The sequence below is a fragment of the Rissa tridactyla genome, chromosome 4 (assembly GCF_028500815.1).
Source record: "Rissa tridactyla isolate bRisTri1 chromosome 4, bRisTri1.patW.cur.20221130, whole genome shotgun sequence".
Lineage (NCBI taxonomy): Eukaryota > Metazoa > Chordata > Aves > Charadriiformes > Laridae > Rissa > Rissa tridactyla.
Window position 1 is genome coordinate 18,613,991 of NC_071469.1, and position 21,895 is coordinate 18,635,885.

General features: G+C 51.7%; 1 protein-coding gene across 2 annotated transcripts in view; it reads right to left on the bottom strand.

Annotated features, from left to right (window-relative positions):
- LSP1 (lymphocyte specific protein 1) overlaps window positions 1-21,895 on the bottom strand; it is a 52,436-nt gene that overhangs the window by 15,306 nt on the left and 15,235 nt on the right. For both annotated transcript variants that reach the window (XM_054198079.1, XM_054198080.1), the window contains exons 2-5: window positions 9,202-9,354; window positions 5,711-5,800; window positions 2,410-2,605; window positions 1,292-1,423 (exon numbers count right to left, since the gene is read on the bottom strand). In XM_054198079.1, coding sequence (XP_054054054.1) covers window positions 1,292-1,423; window positions 2,410-2,605; window positions 5,711-5,800; window positions 9,202-9,354 — 571 coding nt within the window. The remainder of the gene's footprint in view (window positions 1-1,291; window positions 1,424-2,409; window positions 2,606-5,710; window positions 5,801-9,201; window positions 9,355-21,895) is intronic.

Consider the following 21,895-nt stretch of genomic DNA (forward strand, 5'->3'; position numbering starts at 1 on the left):
AGCCTCCTTCCTTTGGAAGAATCCCAAGCTCATATTTTTCCCCGAACAGCTTTACATTTGGCTTTTTGTATTGGTGAGCTCTGACATCACCGTTATAAAACACAGAGACAATATTTCTAAGCCTTTCCCTGGGCTAATCCCAGCAGCAGCGGTTAAGCTCGGGTCAGGAAGCTATGTGTGTTTCGGGGTTGTAATGACGAGAATTTCAGCACATAAGAGGCACTGGAAGTGCTTCCCACATTTCCCCCATTGGTCCCACTCCGGGGATATGCTTTGGCCACCCCCACCCCACTTTTCAAACCTAACATTAGTGCATGGCCTGCATCCAAACCCACTCTTTTACCCTTCTCTATTTGATTTTTTAAAAGGCCTCTCCATAAAGAGCAAGAATACGATGATTGTAGATGATGAAACCTTCCTCTTATGATCTGTTTACTGGTGCAAGAGGAAGTGCTCATACAATCCTCACCATCGAGGAAACATTGACTAAGAAGCAAGTAACACAGATAAAAAAAACACAGAAAAAAAAATCAAGATAAAACCAATAGTAGATCAACAGGATACCTAAGCTCCTCACCATTTCTCTCACTGCTATAATCAACAGGCTTAGGGCTTAAAAAGACAAAAAGCCATTCACTACAGAAACCACTTATCTGTAGCTATTGTATTTAAAAGCACATGCACAGAACCAAGGATCTGTAGCAAACGCAACAGAAGTCATGAGATGCAATTCAGGTGGTGTTAAAAATGGAAGTTTCGCAAGAGCATCAATGCAGACAGATGTGACTGGGAAGGACACGATGCTTCAGGGAGCAGGAATCCCAGTTTGTTTAGAAAACTTAAGTCATACTGTCTGATTGTTTTCTAAGTAAGATAGGGAAATTCCAGTGCTTCAGGTTTTGGGGGAGGGCAAATTTCATTTTCTGACCAAGTTCATGTGTCATCTTTGAACAAATTCACAAGCTTAAAGCAAAGACATCTTTCTCAGTATTACAATATTCCCCGGAGTCCTCAATGAACTTTAGACATTTACGGTGATTGGCAAAGTATACACAGACAGAGACAGTTACAGCCTCCAAGAGCTTGAGCAGGCAAAGCAGGAGGAGAGGAGGCTGACAGCCAAAGAAGATGAAGGAAACAGACCAAGTGATTTGTCCCAGCCTGTAGCAGGAGCCGGATAACAGGATTCACACCCTATCTTACAACAAGCCCTGGGTCATCTTTCATCATCACTTAGGTGCTCTATCGTGATAGCTGCCATCACCTCCAGAGCGGCCTCAGGAACACAAACCTTCGTGGAGCACACTGCGGTGTGGTCAGAGCACAGCTCCTCCTCTTCCAGGCTGGTGGGGCTTGGAGCCTTCTGGCGTTTTTCTGGTGTTTCTTCTTCTTCTTCTTCTTCATTTCTTCTTCTCTTCTTTTCCTGAGTGCAGAAAATGAAGCCATCCGGAAGTGAGCTGGTCAAAGTGCTTACTGTGCAACAAAAGTCATTTTCCCCCGTCTCCCAGGCTTCCTGCTTTACACTAAACAAACACGTGAGCACAGAAACTTTGAGTTCGCGTTATCTAATTTTGAAGCATCCAGGAAGAAACTCATGTGTTAATTTGGGGAAAAAAAAAAAAAACAAAAAAAACAGTCAGAGTAATTTTGCAGATTCAAGGTTCCAAAATGATATGGAAAGGGGTCCTTGCATCAGTTAATAAAGATTTCTTACCACTACTGAGATAGGAAAATGTGAATTTCTCATTTAGAGGCCACAAGGAGAGTGAGCAGCTGCCTTTAGAATGAAGGGCTAGAAAGAGTCAAACACACAGTGCAAAAAGCACACTAGGCTCAGCAAGTCGAAATCCATTTACAACAGAAGATATCTGCGGCTCAGACACTCTAACAGACTTGCACACCACTCAAGTTCCAGCTTTGTCTCTCTTGTTTACCATGAGTCACACCTCATCAGAGGAGCAAAGAAAGAAAACCTCAGCTGGGAGCAATGCAAGATGTAGAGATACATCAAGCCAAAGTGCTCCAAAGGTTCGATAAAGGCTGGGGAGAGAAAAAGAAGCAGTAACATTTAGATTTGATTTCTCCTGAAGAACTACTCACTGCCCACAAAACCACAGGAGAAACAGCAGCACTTTCCTTCTCAGTATTGCAGGGGCATGACTAAACCACCACAAACTCTGGGAGTAGATACGCCGCCCTCACAAGAGGGCAGAGGCTGCCTGCAGTGACCCCAAGAAGGAACATAGGCAAGAGTGGCACCAGCCCAAAGTTATGCCATGACAACTTGTCTATGTGGGCTCAACACCCAGCAGTGTAAGCAGCAATGGCGAGCCGAGTTCTTGGAGAGCAGCCCCCAAGCCCTCCTGCCAGCCTCGTGGAGAGGAGAAGGTCAGCTCCTCCTGATCTCACCTCTTGATCAGCTCTCTCCTCTTCCTCCTGCTCTCTGACCCATTCTTCCTCTTGGCACAGCCTTTCTTCCTCCCCAGAAACCACATTCTCCTCCCGGATCTCCTCCGGGCTTTCCCGATCCAGCTGGATCTGCTCCAGTTTGACTTCAGCTTCCCTCACACCACCGTCGTCTTCTTTGTATGACTGCCGTGGAGACCTAGAGTTGGGGGAGAGAGGTCAAAGAAGCAAAACACATTGTTATGAGCCTACAAACATCAGCAGGTGCCTTTGACCTCTAGAAATACAGTTTTATCATTTCCCCAAGCCTACAACTTGCTGGGTGCTTTACACCAGGGCTCATAGCGACTTCCATGGGCCCATCCAGTTCCAGGCGCCCAGATGTAACAGCAGCCACATCACACTCCTATACTTCGAATGCCCAGGACATGGCTCGACTAAAAGTTGTGGCAGAGCTGAAGGTACCTGCACCTTTCCAGTCTCACAGCAGGCAAGACCCACAGGAAAACAGAGATCAGACAGACCTGAACACCAGGTCCTGGCCTCCACTCGGGCCCCAGGCAGAGAGGACACCTACCACCATGATGTGGTGCTGGTGCAATTCTCTGTGCTGCTGCAGCCAAAATCCCAGCTCAGCCAGTGTGCTTTGTGGTCCTGGTGCACAAACACAGCTCTGACACTGCCCCCACAGTTCCCACCATCAACTCAATGTGGGGCACCAAACACAGCCTTTCTCGCCCTTAACTCATCTTCCATGTTAACAGAGCCTCTCGCTGGAGGAGGATCCAAGCACCGACACGTGAACACGCTTCCCATGATCCACCTTTTCCCTAGCTGAAGCTAAACCGCAGGGCAAGGCTGCACAGCCACTCATGTGGGGTTTTTTTTGTTTGCAAGGCACAGTGTTTCGCAGGCAATGCCATACCCACATCTGACCCTGCACTCCAGTTTCACCTACCAGAATAAGTGACACTTCTATTCCTGCCATAGCCCAGCAAAACAAAGGAGTCGCAATGCAGCCAGGATCACCCCTTGGCTTAGGTTTAAAACCCACAACGGGGTTTGTGCAAGAGGATTCCTCCAGGTCTCCGAGGCTGCAGAGAGGAGACCCAGAAGCGCGTTTAAGCAATCAGCTTAAGCAGCCCATGCCTTTGGGCACAGAGTCGGTGCGAGCACATAACCCCAGAGCTCTCGCTGGCTCACAGCCATGCATCAAGATGTTATTGCCATCTTACTTTCCCCAGCCACAGAATAGCTTTTTCCTCCCACCCATTTCTTAGAAAATCACCTGGCTTGTGACAGCAAGGCCAGAGAGCTGGCGAGTGGGCAGCTGCCAAAGTGCAAGGCTGACTCACCGCTTCTGCCTCAGCAGCCAGCACCAGAACGTGAAAAAAAGTTCAAGTGATGCTTTTCCACCCACCTCTTTGCTGCTGGGAAGGCAGCTCACAGGACAACTTTCGTCCAGCCCTCCCAAATGACCACATTGGGAAAAAGCTGATGCATACGCTGGCTCGCCTGGCTAGCTACTAATCATCCTCCCACAACAGTGCAGTCACCAACAGCAAACAGGCTCTGAAGGTTTTATAGCCCAGGTAACTAGTGTCTCAACCAGGATGCCAGCAAAGCCTCCAGCTAAAGTGCAAGTTCATATTAAAAATTTAGGCCAGCAGATACAATGCAGTCTATGGGATGCCTTTTGCACCACAGCAATTTTGTACGGGAGGCAGCTAGTCTGACACAGCTCCAACCCGTTTGCATACAGCTGATAGCCACCAGGAACCAGAACCTTGATTCCCTTCGTCGTTCCACAAAGTGGGGAACTAGAACCAAAAATAAAGCGTGCCTTAGCACCAAGGTCCTCAGGGGATGCACAAACTGTTTTAGCTCTGTCCAAGGGAGAGCAACTGTCTCCATCCCCTCAGTCATAGCTACCACCTAAACATCTTTCACATGAAAAACCAGGATTTGCTCCATAGTCAGTTAAGCAGGAGAGATGGGAAACCCTGGCCTGGGGCATCCCAGCCAGACACACAGCCTACCTGGGCTCACACCGCACTCCAAGTCTGTCCTTTGCGTGAGGCAGGTAAGCAAGGAGGAAGGGAAAAACTGCTGAAAGGACTTCACAGGGCACAACCACCCACTAGGAAGCAAGCCCAACTTTTGCAAAAAGCCCAGCTCCAGCAAACCCAGTAGATCTGAACCCCTTCAGCTGCCTCTCCCAGCCAGGCTTTAAAGCACCACCCTTCTCTGATGGGCTTCACCTGCCATGGGTGCCACCTCCCCTGCTCAGCACCCTCTTACCACGCTACAGAATAAACACAAGCACCACATAAAAACCCAAGAAGCAATTTCTGGAGAGGATAATACAACCCTTCCAGCTAATTCTCTTGTCAAGGATAGCCTTTCTCCTAGGACAAGCTCTTTGCAAAGGGCGGGGGGGTGGGGGGGGGTTGTGTGGCAGAAAAAAAGGCAGCAGTCTGAAAAGCACATGGGGTTGATTTTTAATTGCTCTCACAGATGTGATAATCAGAACCAGGTGAGGAGCTTGAGGTCAGGGCTGCGGAGGTACAGCTCGCAGAGTGGTTTAGCTACAGTGTTTGGAAAAAAGTAAGAAAGAGGCGAGCTCTGTTTATTTGCTCAGCAGTAAATATTAACCTTAGGTATTTTTTCAATCTCGGGGGTAAAGAAGAGATTGTGTCATTGCGGGCTGAAATCCCCTATAAAACCAAGCTGCTGAGAGAAATGAGTCACAGAGTTCACATGCAGGTAGTAGATGGTGTCCGAGGGAAGTGGTTAAGGCAGGAGTTTGGTTCAGCTCAGCAAGGGGAGAGTGATGGGACATGGGGACTAAACAATCGGCACACAAGCACCTCTCAAGGCTCTCGACTGCCTGTTTTCCCCTGCCAAAAGAAGAGTCAAGCACAAGGTGGGCTGGGGCCATAACACCCACTATGCTGCCATGAGCCAGGAAGCAGCAATAACTTAGAAGAGCTTTTTAGGCTGGCCTGGATTATGTTAGAGGCCGTTTCAGCCCCTGCAGCAGCTCAGGTGGCTTAAATCCGCTGTTGTCACTCCTCCAAACTCAGGCGTCCTGGCAGGCTGCCATTGCTTGGAGTGCAAAGCTCAATCCAAACATCCCCAAAGTCCAGGGCAGTCCCTGAGCCTGTTCCTCCCCTCTAGCCCAAATGGCAGGCAGAGAGCATCCATCCCAGCAGTGCGGGACCTGTCCTGCCCCTCCTTGGGGACGGTCCTTTTGCTGGGCACGTTGGTTCCCCTCTCCTCGGTCCGGCTGTGTCACACCCACCTCTGTTTGCGCTGCTCAAGCTTCTGGGACCAGTCACTGAACCCCTCATCCTCCTCCAGCTCCGAAGTCCCGGATGGCTTAAAGTCATAGCTGAAATGCAGCAAGAAGGAAAACATGGAGTAAGATGCAAAAAAACCCCAAAAACTGGCCCAAAACAGCCCCAGCCTGATACCAGGCTCCAGTTATTGCCCTCCAGTTATTGCACCTTCTGTCTTCTGACCGCTCCCAAATCCCACTTGAAGCCTTATCCTCCGTTACAGGAAAGATGCTTTTGCCACATGATTAGGAGTACCCTTGTACAAAGGGAGCCTCAGGGCATCACTGAGAGACGGAGAAGAAGAAGGAGCATCCCACTGCCTGCCTGGTCTCTGGGGTCACACGCAGTCGAGCAAAAGACAAGCAGCACATCAAAACCAAAAAGTCCACGGTATTCTTCTGCACCAGAGCTGGCACTAGCTTGTTTGGACCAGAGGTGTTTCAAACTCTGTTGCTGCTTGCCCTACGCTTGTACACAGCCCCATAGAAAAGAAATCAGCAGGAGTCGGCCTGAACAGATCGCTGGATGAGGAAGGCACGAAGACACAAAGATTAGGATGCTGGCTCAAGTTCTGGGTTGGATCCTCACGATCCCCTACAGCTTTGAGACAGTCAAATACACTTGCGTGACTCTGGCACCCCACCTGTGAATACCCCACTGCTGCACGGAGCCGCAGCCCTCCCGGGTGCACAGCTGCCAGTGCCAGATGTGGGCTGGCCATGCATGGAGTAGGTTTTTTCCTATTTCTTTCCTTGCATTCGCAAGGAGAATCGCCTTCCAGCCAGGGGTCCTAGGTGGGCAGCCATATTGCAAGCATCGGCCTGAGGAGGGGGCTTCACAGCTGGTTTTGGGACGCAGGGCAGTCGTGTAATCTGGGAACGGGAATTAGGATGCGGGACCCACAGAATAGTTTAAACTCAGATTCAAACTACGTAGTAAATGTGGGTGAGTCTTTTCTTTGCCTTTCTGGGATCTTAGGAGGTGTCAGGAGATGCTTAGCCTCCTCCCTGACCCCAGTGGCTTGAAACACGAGGCATTTTTCTGAGATTCGGGAGTTTTGTATTGAACTGACTGCAGGAGTTGAGGGTATACAAAAAGCACATGCCCTCGCCAGGCTCACCAGGGAGGGTGGCAGGGGGTGCACACCGAAAACAGCTGCTCAGCCACAAGTTTGAGCACAGCCCACTCCTGCCGCGCTTCAGCATCCCCTTAGACTGCGGAGGGCAATAACCCAGACCAGGCTGGGTTATTTTCCGCTGCGTGTGTAGCAGTAGCTTGTGGATGCCCCAGGACAACGCTCAGGAGATTCGATGCAGAGCCAGGATGGGACCACGGATCTGACGAGTCCCAGGTCAGGACTTCACGCAAGCTGCAGCGTTGATGATTCCAAAGGCAGAATCACTCCAGTATTTGTGGCCCCGGCCACAAACATGTGCTCAGGCTAGCAGAAAAGCTCCCAGGGAGCAAGGGAGGCTGGCCAAATGCTGTTTGAAAACTGGTCGGTTCCCTGTGCCCCTCTGCAAACCTGGCCCCGGGGGAAGCAGGGAGCCAGCACAGCCCCATCAGCACTGCCCAAGCTGGTGTCCATCCCTCCGATTCCCAAGGCCACGCATGACTTTTCTGCAAACCCGCCATTTTGGGGGTTATTTCTGTATTTTTTAGTGGGGGAAGGGAGGAGAGGAGCTTTGCTCTGTCCCTTTGGTGTAAGGAAACGCCGAGGGCGGGTTTGCGCAAACAGAAGTGACATGGATGGAATGAGTCCCAGCGCGGGAAGACCCGAGGGAAGGAGGGCGCAGTGTTTACACAAGAGAGAGCGAAGCTTTTCAGAAGATTAATAGCCAGGGCTGACCCCAGCTGCATGAGCAAGTCCAGGTGGCTGTCAGCAGCTGCAGAAGAAACCAGGGGATGGCCAGAGAAGAAACATCCTTCCCGGTGAAGCCTGGCCCAGCCAGCTCAAGCATCACGGAGCCAGGAGCCAAACCCTTCATTTTAGGAGTTCTTGTCATTAAACCCTTCCGCCGATGTTTAAGCACTCAATTAAATATGGGCACTGCCAGCGGTCCCATGGGGTCAGCAGCGTGTCTGTGCCTATGCCCACAGGGCTGGAGCCTGCAAGCTGGGTTACTGGGGCTGCTGCACGCTGCTCTGTGCCCGGGGCCGCTCACAGCATCTCCCGGTAAAGCAGAGACCAGAGATCTTGTCGCCTGTTTTAAAGACTTCTGAGAATTATTTTCCAGCCCCCGTATGAAGAGGGGAGGGGGAGGGGGCGCGGGGTTGGAAAAGCTAACAATTATTATTAGTTTCCAGTTCTTCTGTTTGCTTTTAGGGCAGACTGCAGTGGGTTTGTCTGCAGAATATCACTGGGTGTATTTCCACAAAAGGTTTCGAAGCTTCTTCGCAATGCTTTTAGACTAAAAAAAAAAAAAAAAGTCCTGAATAATTATGAAAGTATCTGAGAAAAAAACTGATCTTTTCCTTGAAAAAATACATTTTTATTAATAGCTTTTGCTATTTTTCCAGTAAAATGAAGTTGCTACTTCTCTGATTGTAATCCCAAATCCTGCCACCACTTTTCCATTGTATTTCATATATTGAGAAATAAGTTGAACACATAAATAGCAGGAAGAGTAGGGTCTTTAAGACAGACTTCGGCAACTCGGAGTGCAGACTGGCTTTTGTGCCAGCCCCAGTGCTGCACAGCACCCGGGCTGCTGAAACATGGACACAGGGAGGCTGCATGGGATGCTGAGGTGGGATGCTGGGGACACGACTGGTCATGCTATCCTTTCTCCAGGGGTTTCCTCTCTGACAGCAGATAGCTCAGCATCTCTATGAATGCCTCCTGAGCTATTTTCATTTACGACCTGCCTCATTAAAGCACGAAGTTAACTTTAACCCTTGGAGCTGTGAACTGCACCAGCTCAGGAGCTGCTCCATGCTCCCCACTGCCGGGGCAGCATCCTCCGAGGGAGGAGCGAGGAACCTGGCTGGGAGAGGCAATCTCTCACTCAGCCGCCAGCACCATGATCTGCCCGGGGCTGTGCATCACATCCTCAGGCACGTGTCTGTCTTCGCACATATCAGGAACTTCCATTAGTTTCGGCGTAGGATGAGTCACCAGCTGAACTTTAACCAGGCACTGAAATCCCTGGCAATGGGAACTCCCTGCCTGAGCTCAGCCTTACCCAAGCTGTCCTAGTTTAAACTCTCAAGGCAGTAAAACACCCAGCCTTCAGCCAAAAGTGCAAAGCAGGGATTCTGGCTTTTTCTGCGCAAACTAGAAACACGCTATTTGTTAGTCTGGGCTAAATCCCCCAACCCAAACCTATTAGGGAACTTCCCCACCTCCCCAAACCACCCCAAACAACAGAGACACCCGCCCTGTGGATGCCGGAGGGTTTTGCTGCAAGGGGAGAGCGTGTCACTGAAGGATTTATCCGCAGGTGTTTCTTACTGGTTTTCCTGTGCTGGACCTGCGCTCTCCGAGCAGGAGCTGGTGCCATTCAAGCCCTCTTCTGCTTGGGACCTCAGCTGCTTCTCCCGCTCCCGCCGCCGCCGCTCTCTCGCTGCCTCCTCCTCGTCTTCCACGCTCCACTGCGCTGTCAGCCTGCCAAGCCAAAGGGAAAACCCATCCTTAACGCCATCGGGCAGCATCTGCAAAACCTGGTGATACCCACCCCCGAGGTGCTGGGGTTCCCCCCCGGCAAGCAGGGGTCTCCTGCAGAGGAGCACTTCCACTATGAGTGGTGGCCCTCAAAGCGGCATCCCCACCTCGATCAGCACGGCTCCACAGCGGGACTGACTGATGTGCAAGGATAAGGTAGAACACATGGACTGGGAGAGACGTAGAGGAGAGCCAGCCTTTCCTCCCCGAGGAAGATGTGGTGCATATCCCCCTCCTCCCAGACCTCCCTCCTGGAAGCCCCCTGGGAAGCACCATTCCCTGCAAAGCAGCTTTGTACCCCAGGAAGGGTTTGTAAAGGGTCTTGCAGTGGTGCAGGAAATCCCACACCTCCATCTGAAGCTCACCCAGGGAGGGTGAGATCTGCACCCAGATCTGCACCCTGGGGGTGAGTTTCCTTAAGCAGTTGAGCTGCTCCTGCCTGACCAGGAGGAGAGGGAACAGTGGCAGAGGGCAGCATCTGTGTCCTGCTCTGCCCTGCCAAGCTTCCTTCCTTCCCCCGCAGAGACGAAAAACCTGCCCTGGCTTCTCCCAGACGTCTCAGCTGCTGGATATTAACACCTCTGTCAGCAGAACGGCCTCTCACATCCTCGAGGAAGTGATAAGGCAGCTGCCACATTCCTCCTCCGTCGATAACGTCGGTCTCCGCATGGGATTGGCTCCCGCTCCACCACTGGTGGCACCAGACAGGATGCAGGCAGAAAGGGACGCGCCATGGTGGCAGTGTCACCGCTCACCCAAAGGGCCGGCGATGGGTCTGACTCATGGTACCCAGAGCTGATGCTGGGCCAGCTGCTCCCTCATGCCACTCATCCCTGGCTCGGCCAGGTCCAAAACAGCCCATGAAGGCTGTTTTCCCTGGCATTCACAAGCCTATTTACAGAAACGCTCTTGTGCAAGGCACACACACGGGAGTCGGGAAGGTGATCTCCCTCCAGGAGCAGGACCCAGCCTGACCTGTGTCTCCCTGCCCTGTTCGGGAACACCCCAAGGACTGCAGTTCCTGTAGGGTGAATCTGCCCAGTAGGAGATGCGGTGGGACATCAGCTTAGACTGGAGCAAAGAGCTTGTGCAAAAGGAAAAAAAAAAGCCAAGAATGCCTTAGTTGAGACTTGTTTCAGCCCAGTTTCAGTGAACGAGGGGCAGGTTTCAGCCGACCCCAGAAGTGCCACTCTGCCAGCCTGCCCAGCTTTGCCCACAGCCTGGACTATGAACTATGTGAGAAGGTCTCACTTCACCAAGGGCCTCACTAAGATGCTGTTTTCATTTAAGGTTCAGGACAGATCGCCCCGTCTCCCAGCAAAGGAAAGAAAGAAAAAAAAAAAAAGAACGGGGATTAATTGAGAAATTTTGTTCAAGAAAAATTTGGCTTTTCTAATTACACTAATGAACTTTGTCAACCTTTTCAGGGGAGATCCGCTCAGAGCCTACTTTACCCTGTGGCACCAGCAGGACCACCGAGCTTAGCCCCAGTAGCATCGTTTTGCAGAGTGGTCCCACCACCACTCTAGCAGGAGGCTGGGAGTGACCCCACATCCCTGCTCTCCTGAATTCCCATCTCCCTGGAAGCGTCAGAGCCGGGATGCAGAGCCAGATGGAGACAGGTCACCCATCCCCACCGAGCCCACGGGGGAGCAGGGAACGAAGCAGATCCTGGACTCGGCCAAGAGACTGCTCCACCGCCATGTAGCAATCACTGCCTGCCTTATTTTGGGTGGGGTCTTTTCGCAAGCAACAAATTCAGCCGCCCTTTCCCCTTCTTCCCCTTCATTGCCCCTTGCCACCTTGCTCTCCATGGGGAACAAAGCGGACCCGGACCGGAGCCTGGGCTCCCCTCCTCCCTTCCCTACTCGTCCCACACTCCTATTTATTGTTTTCCCCCAGGTTCCCATAGAAACCCTTGTCTGTGGGCCTGGCAGGAAGCCACCGTGTTGTTGTGTGGTGTGTTTTTTTTTTTTTTAATATATAAATGAAGTCATTCATTAAACTCTGCCATGATCTCCCTCCCTTGTGCGACAGCTCCAGATAGTCTCTGATTCAGAAAGGCTCTTAACCCCCGATCGCCCAGATCGCCCCAGTTATGAGAAGCAAGGTCCACGTCTATCCCAGAACAAATTAGATTTCAGTTTAATTCCTTCCACAGCTCCTCCAGCTCCTCAGGAAGCCACTGCCGAGACAGTGCAGAGGTGCACCAAGCCCATGGCTTGGCCGGGGTCCCCGGGGGAGCCTGGAGGGGGGTCCCCTCTACACCACACGAGCTTTCCACGCTGCAAGAGCAGCATTGCTTGGCAGCCTTCTCCCTTTCCCAGTTGGATGTGACTAACTCTCTCCCCATGACCTCACCGGCTCGCTATTCTGTCCCTGCATCCTCCGAACCAGCTGAGGACAGGGCTGGGGGCGACTGTTTTGGGGAGAAGGGATTTTTCCCTGCAAAAGCAAGGAAAACTCTTTGCCAGCTCCCTTTGCCGCAGAGCAAACTGGCCTCTGAGTTGCCCGCCGCCATGCTGGGATGCGGCTCAGACACACTGGGCCGTTGCGGTGGGGCTGCAGTGCTGGGAGCTCCGTACCTGCTCCTCTCAGGAATGAGGGCTGTGGATAAAGCCCTCACTGAGCCCCCGCGCACGCTGAGTTCGGAAATGTCACCGCCTTCCAGCAAACACCTAAAACCAGTTTATTAGTGGATTCAGAGTTCTCGCTCGTATTCAAACAGGCTGGCAGCAGAGCAACGTTTAATAAGCGATGCTTTGGGGTTCAGTAGTCACACCAACAAGCAGAGAGAAAAGGACGATTCCTTTTCAACTGACCTAGCAGCACAAATATTTGTCTTTAGTGAAAAACAAACAAAAAAAAAAACCCAAACAAATGAGAAACTAAACCTTGCCAAAGTCCTCGCGTTTGGGTCAGCTACAGGGGTTTGTTGGACCACAAACCGAATGTGCCATTTCAATTTGGACAAGTCCAAGCCTCCATCAGTGTGAGGAGGGGGTCAGCTGGTAAATTGCCTTTCAAAGCAAAAAAAGTGGAAAGATTTAATTTCCAAAGGGTTCCGTTTTCTAAGAAGGGGCCACGGTCTCCCATTTGCTCTAATTGCTCACAATCACATTCAGTAACTCAGTGTGCTCAGCCCACAGCAGCATTGCACAACCATCTTTCCCATTTCTAGAAATAATTACCCAGTGCTTCAGGATCAGGCTGATACCGCGTACCTCTGCCTTCACCTCTGGCCACCACTTTCCCAGGTTGGTCCCAGGCTGGGGAATTTTTGGGAAGAAGAAGACTCATAGCTGCTGGTGGGACTGAGAGCTCCCCACTTCATTTCACCCAACACAGGATGGGAAAATGGAAAGCAAGACGACTTGAAGCTTGAAGACTTGCAAGGTGAGCTACAGCGTGCTACACTCCTGCACCCAGTGACCTGCCCGAACAGAGGTGTTTTCCTGCAAGGTGAAAGGAAAATCACCCCCTCACACAAACATTAGGGGGACTTGAGAAGGAAGGGAGGATGGAGAGAGCGCTTTGCTGACCCAGCAGCCAGGAGCCACAGGCAAAGCTTGCTCCAGCAAGACCTCATAGAATCATAGAATGTATTGGGTTGGAAGGGACCTTTAAAGGTCATCTGGTCCAACCCCCCTGCAGTAAACAGGGACATCTTTAACTAGATTGGATTGCTCAGAGCGTTATCAAGCCTGGCCTTGAACGTCTCCAGGAATGGGGCTCATCGCAGGGCCAAGTCGTTTCTCTTATGTGGTCCCTGCATCCCTGCCAATGGCTTTTGGAGGTCTTGGTTTGGGGCGAAACACTCTTTGTGGAAGGGGTTTATCTCTTCCTGAGGAGATCCTGCAGGTCTAGGGATGGGCTGAAAGCACCTCAGTTCCACTTTGGCCACAGTCGCAGTTTGCCGAGTGTCAGGGATGCTCAGACTTTGGCTCTGACCGGGGCCGGCTGCCCATTTCAGATCCACCTCCTGACTTCACCTCCCTCTGGACCCCCAGCCAAGGGAGCGGTTTCATTTCCATTTGCCCTACAGAACACCTCCTCCTCCCGCGGAACAGCGATACAGGCTGCGCTGTTCCACATGGCCACGAACACCCACTCCAGACAAGCCAGCGTTGCTGGAAAGGTCACGTTTCCTTTGGGCAATTCCTCACCGGCACTTGAGGAGATTATAATATTCAGGCGAGGGAAATTTCTGGCACCAGATGAGCTGCGTTTAAGGGAAACGCTGCAGACCTGAGGAGTCTTTTGCACGGCCGACGGCTCAAAGGAAGCTTTGCTGGCCGAAACCCAACCTTCAGCACTAAACCTAATTCCAGAAAGGAAAATGAAATGCCTCCCAGAGGCTTTGGGCTTTGCAGACCTGTGCCAGAAAAACCCAGGAACCCTCTACCAGCGCATCGGACATTCCTGTCTCCTGAGCTCGCTGTGGTATCGGGCCAGGACGGTGTTGACTTTGGTCGCTGCTTGTGTTGGGTAGGCTGCCCCCTCAGAGCCAGGGTTCACTGGGGAAGAGGTTTTGGGAACAGGGTTTAGGAGGAGCATGGACAACCCCTGGCACGAAGGCTGCCCTTTCCCAGAGGGCCCATCAACCCAGTGCAAATTCTATTGCCATCAAGGGTAAAGCTCCCATCACCTGTGAAAGCAACATTGGCTACCACTGCTGAAAATGTCACCCACAAGAGATGGGACTCCATGAACTAGAGGAGAACAGGGAAGGATACCCTGCATCCCCCAGCAGCCATCCCGTTGAGGTTAGGGGGAAAAGAGATGCTAGAAACCTGTGCAAGGGACCTTGTCCTTCCCACATAATCCATCGCAGCCATGTCACAATGCCATGCCAGATACAATATTGGTGTTCTCCTGCCCATCAGGGAGAGAGATCCCCCAGCATACCCAGGGTAACGCTCTCTCACTGCCATCCAGCAACCAGCTACCAAAGTTGGTTAAGCAACATAAACCAGAATACAACCTAGAACGGCCAACAAGTTCAACCTGCTGCCAAGCACAGCTGCCAGGCTTTATTTCATATTGCATTTATCACCCATTTATAAAGGGTCCAGACATGATTGGCAGGGGTACTGAGATATGCAGTTCACCCCATCACATGAAATGGAAGAGGACACCTGCAAAAGGCTACGACGGAGCCACTTGACCTTCCACCAACAAATTAATCACTTATTAATCTGTCATAAATGGCATATAGTGGATCTGTGTGACTGAGTCAAGTATCCTGAAATAGCCAGAAAACACCTCCATTCACGTCATTCAGGACAACTGCTGTCAGGCCACGGCAGAAGTCACGGATGAAGACATTTGCATGCAATGCACAGTCATGTTGCCATGGCTCAGTTTCTCTCCATCCCTGCAAACCACATATGCCCTGGCTCAAAGCAGTGTCCCAGGGGATGCCTCACACCACGGACATCAGTGTTAGGCATCAGAGAGTTCAGCAACTCAGCTCTTTTCAAAGATCCCTCTAAGACCCAGGTTTACCTCCAAGTACCAAGATACCTTCAGAAACCTATCCCTAAGCCCAAGGGTTTGTCCAAGGTGAAGCCAGGAAGATGTAGGGAATGGAGTGGAAATCCCGCTGGCATCCCAACCCCCTGATTACTACTCTGCCAAGAGGTTCCTACTCAATGCCAGTAACCACAGCTGTTGACACCAGTGACATGGGCTGGCAAAGCATCCACAGTATGGCCATCGCCAAGTTAGATGGCAGGCAACAACAGTTATGCTTCTTGATGGACAGGTTTCTGTGACTTGGGAGTAACGTGGCCGGTTAGCAAAGACTACAGCTGGGTAATCATCCCACTGGATAAGGAAGGGGGTGTGGATAGCGGTACGATACAGGGAGACTGGGGAAAGAAATAAAAACAAAAATTATTGTGTCACAACCTAGAGTTTATTGCAGCCTAGTCTCGGGGGAGATAGTTATCCTGGCTCTGAAGGATCGGCTTGTCAGTCAAAGGCAGCCAGAGATGCTGCACAAGCCTCTCCCTCCCTTACATTCATGTAATTCCTCAGCGGCATTGCTCCATTCAGAGTCCAGGCTACAGACTTTGAACAAGAAGGGTTGGGGGGAAGAGAGGAAAAAAATGCGTCTATATGCTTCACCCTCAGCCTTTTTCTCATACCAAGCTTCCCCACCCCACCCGTAGCTGCACCATCTCAGCCACGTCTCCCTGTTCCCCCTATAAATCACGGCTTGCCTTCGAGATGCAAGCAGCAGGGTAGAGCTGCTTCACACCCAGGGGCAGCAGCAGAGCCTGTCCCCACCGACCCGCTGGAGCTGGGGGAGGTGCAGAAAGGCGTCACGCACGGGGCGATAAGGACATGCCAAGGCATCTGAACAGAATATGATACGGCCCAAACTTTCATCGAGCAGGAATGGAAGAAAAACCACAGGCAGCACAGCGGAGACCTTAAAAATAAAAGCAACTCTTCTTTTTTAAATGAATCTTGGGATTTCTCCACAAAAGCACATCCCATTTCTGCCCAAAGAAGGATGTGCAGATGTGCAGCTACACATCCACTTGTGCCAGGTATAAAACCCTGCCTGGTTTAGCCTTCATTGAATTCCTTGCAAAAATTGACCTGTCACTGTTGCGTGACAGGCAGGGAAAGCCCCAAGCTGGTAATTTACAGCTTCCACAAGGAAGACGAGAGACATTGGAGAAAGCTGGTGGCAAATTTTGTGCTGGAGCGGGTCCAGAGAAGGGCAACAAAGCTGGTGAGGGGTCGGGAGAGTAAGTCTTATGAGGAGCAGCTGAGGTCGTTTAGCCTGGAGAAAAGGAGGCTGAGGGGAGACTTTATTGCTCTCTACAACTACCTGAAAGGAGGCTGTAGAGAGGTGGGGGTCGGTCTCTTCTCCCAAGTAACAACTGATAGGACAAGAGGAAATGGCCTCGAGTTGTGCCAGGGGAAGTTTGGACTGGACATTAGGAAAAATTTTTACACTCGAAAGGGTTATTAAGCATTGGAACAGGCTGCCCAGGGAAGTGGCTGAGTCACCATCCCTGGAGGTATTTAAAAGATGGGTAGATAGTGCTTAGAGATACGGTTTAGTCAGAGTTAGATTGATGGTTGGACCAGATGATCTGGAAGGTCCCTTCCAACCTAGGCGATTCTGTGATTCTAAATGGCAGGAGCAGACCTTGGAGGAGGGAAGCAGGCAGGGCTGGTCCTTCAGCACAAGCCTCGTCTGTCCCCGCCAGCCTCTCGCAGGATGGCAGCTCCAGAAAGGCACATAGGATGCTTTGCGCTTCCAGATGCCATGGGTGACGTACAGGCCGCTCACAGAGGCATGAGGCAGCCAGTGGGAATGGCTGCTTCTTTTTATTATTATTGGTTTTAATCATGGCAGACAGAATCCCAACGAATCCCTTACAAGATGATGGATTGCACCCCCAGGACTGTGGGTCCTTAGCACACAGATAGGCTGGTGCGTAATGTATTAACATCACCGGTCAGGAATTTGGCAGGGAGGAGGAAAGGGCTGGAGTTCGAGCCCTCCCAGAGCTCCACGATATTCAGTAGGTGTGAGAAATTGGTGCCACGTACGACCTCGAACCACAGTCCTTTCTCACGGTCTCTCCATCTCAGCCCTAAGGTTCAAGAAATTGGAGGGTTTTTTTTCCTAAAGAGCAGGAAGTCTGGTCTCTGTTTTTGCAAGGGAGAAGCACGCCAGAGGAGAAAATAAGCCTTGTCAGAGAGGTTCGGACTGGCTTACCCAACTTTTTTATTCTAATTTTCCCCCTCTCTTAGAGGGAAGCAAGCTTCCGTAGCCTCCCTGCCCTGGCCACAGTCAGCCAACATCCTCCCCAATACACTCAGGTTGGAAAACAAGTCTGAGCCTAGGGAGGCGAGCAACAGCCTTACCCCTGCTTCAAGCCCAGGTTTTAGAGTGAGATTCGTACCGGGTGTGTTGCTTTTTATAGCACCGCTGGCTTGGCCGCCAGTCCTTCATTTTGCAGCCCTCGGCGCGGCGCAGTCCCCCCCCCAGCCCCTTCAGCCCCCGGCTACAGGAGGGAGTTTGCTACCCAAGCGCGGGCAGGAGGCAGCAGGGAGGCCGTGGGAACGCGCTGCTCCACTCCCTGGGAGAGTTGAGGCTCTCTTCGTTTATGGCCATGGCTGACGAGTTGCGCTGCAGCAGGAACCGGAGTCAGCAGCGAGCCCTGGGTCCCTGCTGCGCTCAGGCAGCGTGTCTTCATGAGAAAAAAAAAAAAACAGCCTTTTGCCCCAAAATACTGATTGCAACTCCCATGCAATCGAATGAGTGAAATCATACCAATGGTGGGAGAAGGAAAAAAAAAAAAAAAAAAAAAAAAGAAGAGGGTGTAAGCTGAAAATTTGTTCTCACACATCATCCCAGCTGCAAAGTCTCAGACCCCAGTGTCCCCATCCAGTGCCCTTTCCAGCTGAACCATGCTCAGACACGTGCGGTGGTCCTTCTCCACCTCACCAGAGGATGCGGATAACTTGCAGCTGCAGCCCTGAGGGGCTCAGAGGCTCACTACAGCTCCCCAGGATTTCCATGGGCTCAAGTTCAGGCCCTAAATATCCAACTGCTTGAGAGCAGGTAGAAGTCTGAGACAAGCAAGGCTAAAAAGCAATAAAAACACCCATCAGTTGGCTTCTGGGAAAAGCCAATTGCAGGTGGAGCGCTCCTGATGAAACAAGCCCCAGGGCTGGGAAAGTCTGGGAGTGGATCTACAGGGTGTTCAGAGGGGATGGATGAGCTGCCCTCCTCAGAGTGAAAGCAGAGGGTGGGCATCTCCCAAGGCAGCCAGGGATGGGGTGCCCACCACACACCAGCTTGGCCTCTTACCCCCACCCTGCCCCACGGCTCAGCTGGGCTGCAAAGTCCCGGGTCCCTCCTGGCTTGCGAAATGTGGTGACATCGCTCTGCAAGCGGCTGGTATCACCGAGCCATGCTGGCATGTGGAAAGTCCCCGGGCATACCCCGCTGAGCGATCAGTTTGTCCCAAAGGGCTCTCCCAGCTGCTCCTTCCCACCAGCAGTGTCTGGTTGCCTCTCCTTTCCCATCCACCCTCTGCTCATGGGGCTCACAAAGGTGCCCCTCTGCTCTGCCCTGGCCCCAGTGATGGGATGCAGAGAGATTAAAAAAAAAAAAAGACCACTTATACCACTTATAAAAGCCATCAAAATAGGGAGGATTCAGGAAGGAGCACCGTGGTGGGTAAGCCCTACAGGGGCCATAGGCTCCTGGTGAAGGGTTGAGGCAGCATTGCTAAGTATGAATCGCACCGATGAAGGCCCTGTGTCCCTTGCTGTCCCCATGCCAGAATCCCTCCCTCCTCTCTCCACACAGCAGCACCACTACTGGCTCGTTCCTGCACATTCATTTTTCCCTTCTGCCCCCTAAAGTGCTGCCCCATTTCACAGCAACCTTTCCTCTCTCCCCATACCTATCCCACAACCCAGGGAGGTGGAGTAAAGAGATGCTGCAATAGCCCTTGGAGGCAGTAACTGCTACCACCCAGGCAACAAACCATGCCCAGACCATGTCCTGGCATCAACCACCCCCCTCAAAAAAGCGTCCTGCCCCTTCAAAGTGCCATCCAGCCCTCCCAGGTGCTTCAAGCTTCTTGTTCCCAGCTCAGCGCTCGGGAGGTCAAGACAGAAATGTTGGAGTAGCATCTTCCCTGCTGAGACACATCCTGGCAAGCTCCAGGAAACGTCGTGCGCAGGCAGAAAGGAAGGCATCCCGCGGAGGTGGGCAAAGCCCCCAGATCCCCATCAAACTAAATATTACACTCATGACGTACACCAAAATTCAAGTTGTTCAGGGAATTTTAAAGCTGTCCCTAATGCTGGGGGACTCTAAGCATCGCCAGGGCGTTGCTCAACGATGCAGCAGCACGTTGCAGGGAGAAAGAAGGGGCCGTGCAGCTGCCTTGCGGGTACCAGAGCCACGACTGCTGGCATCAGCTGGAGGCAGAAAGCATCTCATCACGTATGGTGGGCCAAAACACAGGGGCACGCAACCGTGAGCTGAGATCTCGCAGTTCGGCTTTCCATGTTAATGACTCCACAGAAGATAAAGAAGCAACAGTCCCATCCTACAGAGGAAATAATTAGGTTTATCACCCAATCTAATTTTCTGATTCGTTTTCTTCCCCTGAGCTTTTTCTTCCTCAAGATTCAGTCCCCCTTCCCCACAGCATTATTTGCACTTCAGACTCTATGGCGTTGCAAAGACATGTAATTATAGACACTCGTTTATGTGTTGCCTGTGCATCAGCCATGCCTTGGAGCCCCCGTTCTGGGCCAGGTCCCCCCATTGTGCTAGGAAGTGTGCAAGAAAACTGTCCTTTCTCCCCAAGAACAGATCACAGCTCACTTCCTAATGACACCCGGCATTCACCGAGATGCCGGATAAAAACAAAACCAGCCAAGACGAGAGCGGCAGCTCTTCTAACGCACATCCATCCACACTCACGCTTCACCCCACAGCTGCACACCCCAGGCAGGCACCAACAGCCCGGCTATGGGGACGTGGCCGCAGCAAGCCACCGTGGCACTTAGTGGGAATGGTGTCAACCGAGAGGCCCAATAATCCAGTTTCGAGGAGCAGCACAGCTGATTTACAGAGAGGCTGATCTGTAGGTTAATTAAACAGACATATTCTTTTGTGAAACACTCGAGGCTCAATAAATAGAGGGAGACTAAAATTCCAGCAGGAACAGATAACGAACTGAATGAACCAACGTGACAAGCACCGGATCCCTATCTTATTTATAGGAATTCATTAGAAGGATAAGGAAAAATAGACTGCGATAAGAAGATAAAGCGGCTCATGTTTGGAGAGAACTTTACAAAACACAAAATCTTGTGAGCGTGTGAGGGATCACTGCTGTTAACGTGCTACAAAGGGAGAAATCTTTCCCCAGGGATATCCTGAGAGACTATGCCGGGCAAAGGACGGGAGTGCCCAGGCACAGGGCAAAGGAGGGGAGGTACATAACCCTGCAATTGCTCATTCTTCCCTATGCCTTTCCCAGGTAATTACTCAGCCCCCGGTGCTCTTTGGTCCAAGGCATAACCCTGGGCTCTCTTTTCAGCTCCAACCTTTCAGATGTAAATGGCACGCTCCCGCAAAGCCACCCAGTCCCGCTGCTGGCAGGCAGCAAGGAACAAGGAGGGCTAATCTTTCCAGCCCACCCTCCAGGCTGGGAAAAGGTGAAAGATGTTTCCCAAGGTGCTGACCCAGCGCTTCAGCCCATGGTGGCTTTCACATGGCCCCCTGCTCTTGAGCACACCAACCCACCACAAAACCCGGCATGCGCTAAACCTGTCAGCGCAGTCCATGGAAAATCCATTTCACACAAATTTGGCTCCTGGGACTGATGTTCGAGTGATGGCAGTCAGCCACTCCTGCTCTGCACATGGGCATGGGTGACTTTGTCTGAAATGCTGGGGTTTTGACTCAAGCACAAGGCTGGATGCCTAAGCGTTGGGACTCAGCTCTTCAACCCCAAATCCACAAGACTTTTACACTGGTTTCAGCTCAGGATCCCTTAACCCAGCTGTAGGACAGCCTGGCATGCAGCTCCCTTGGCTGAGTGATGCTCAGAGAAGGTAATTCCCTGGTTATCCCTGACGATGCTCTGCAGCAGAAGCGGCCAGGTAAATCTTGGCGTCACACTGAAATCCCCGGTGCTCACGAATATGCCTCTGAGCAGCCGTTTTCACTCTTGTGCTCCAGGTCACCGATGCACTTGGGCACATCAGAAGAGCCTAGGGCCTATGCAGTGTAGCCGCTCTGCCTGCGGTCACCTTGGGACAGATAAAAGCAGAACACGGCAATCTTGACAGCAATTTATCTTCACGCCAGCAGCCTCAAGCTATTAACCAGCTGAAGGAGCTTGTGCCTGCACCCAGGTTGGCAGGGCTTGCAGAGCCAGTCCCATGGTCGGGCTTAGGAGGGAAACGGCTCTGGGAGAAAACACAACTGCAAAACAGGCTGTGCTGTGCACGGAGCAGATCCTGCCTATTCACCCGTTGACTCCTGTGAGCATTAGTGGGGTTATCCATGTATAAACCATGGATGATATCCCTCACGCATCTTCACACCCCACTTTCCTCCTCCTCTGTAAGCAGGACTGGAAAACACAGCCAGAAAGCCAAGCCTCAGCCAGATTAAGCGTAATAACCCCGCACAGGCCAAATGTCATCCCAGAGTTCCTCTGGCAAAAGCCCCTGTGATTCTCTAGGGCACCAAAAGTCCCTTATCCACAGCAGGAGGAACTTGGAGACACCATTAAGGACAGGAAAACACCTCTGGTTTGGGCTGTGCCAAGGACAGCTCTTTGGACGCTCTTTTTCTATGTATGGGGCACATATGCCTTCCCCTCCATCTGCCATCCTGCAAAATAAGTTGCCACACAGCTGTGTGCAGGTGATTCCCACCCCAGTTCATTTGCATATCCCTCCTCAGCACCAG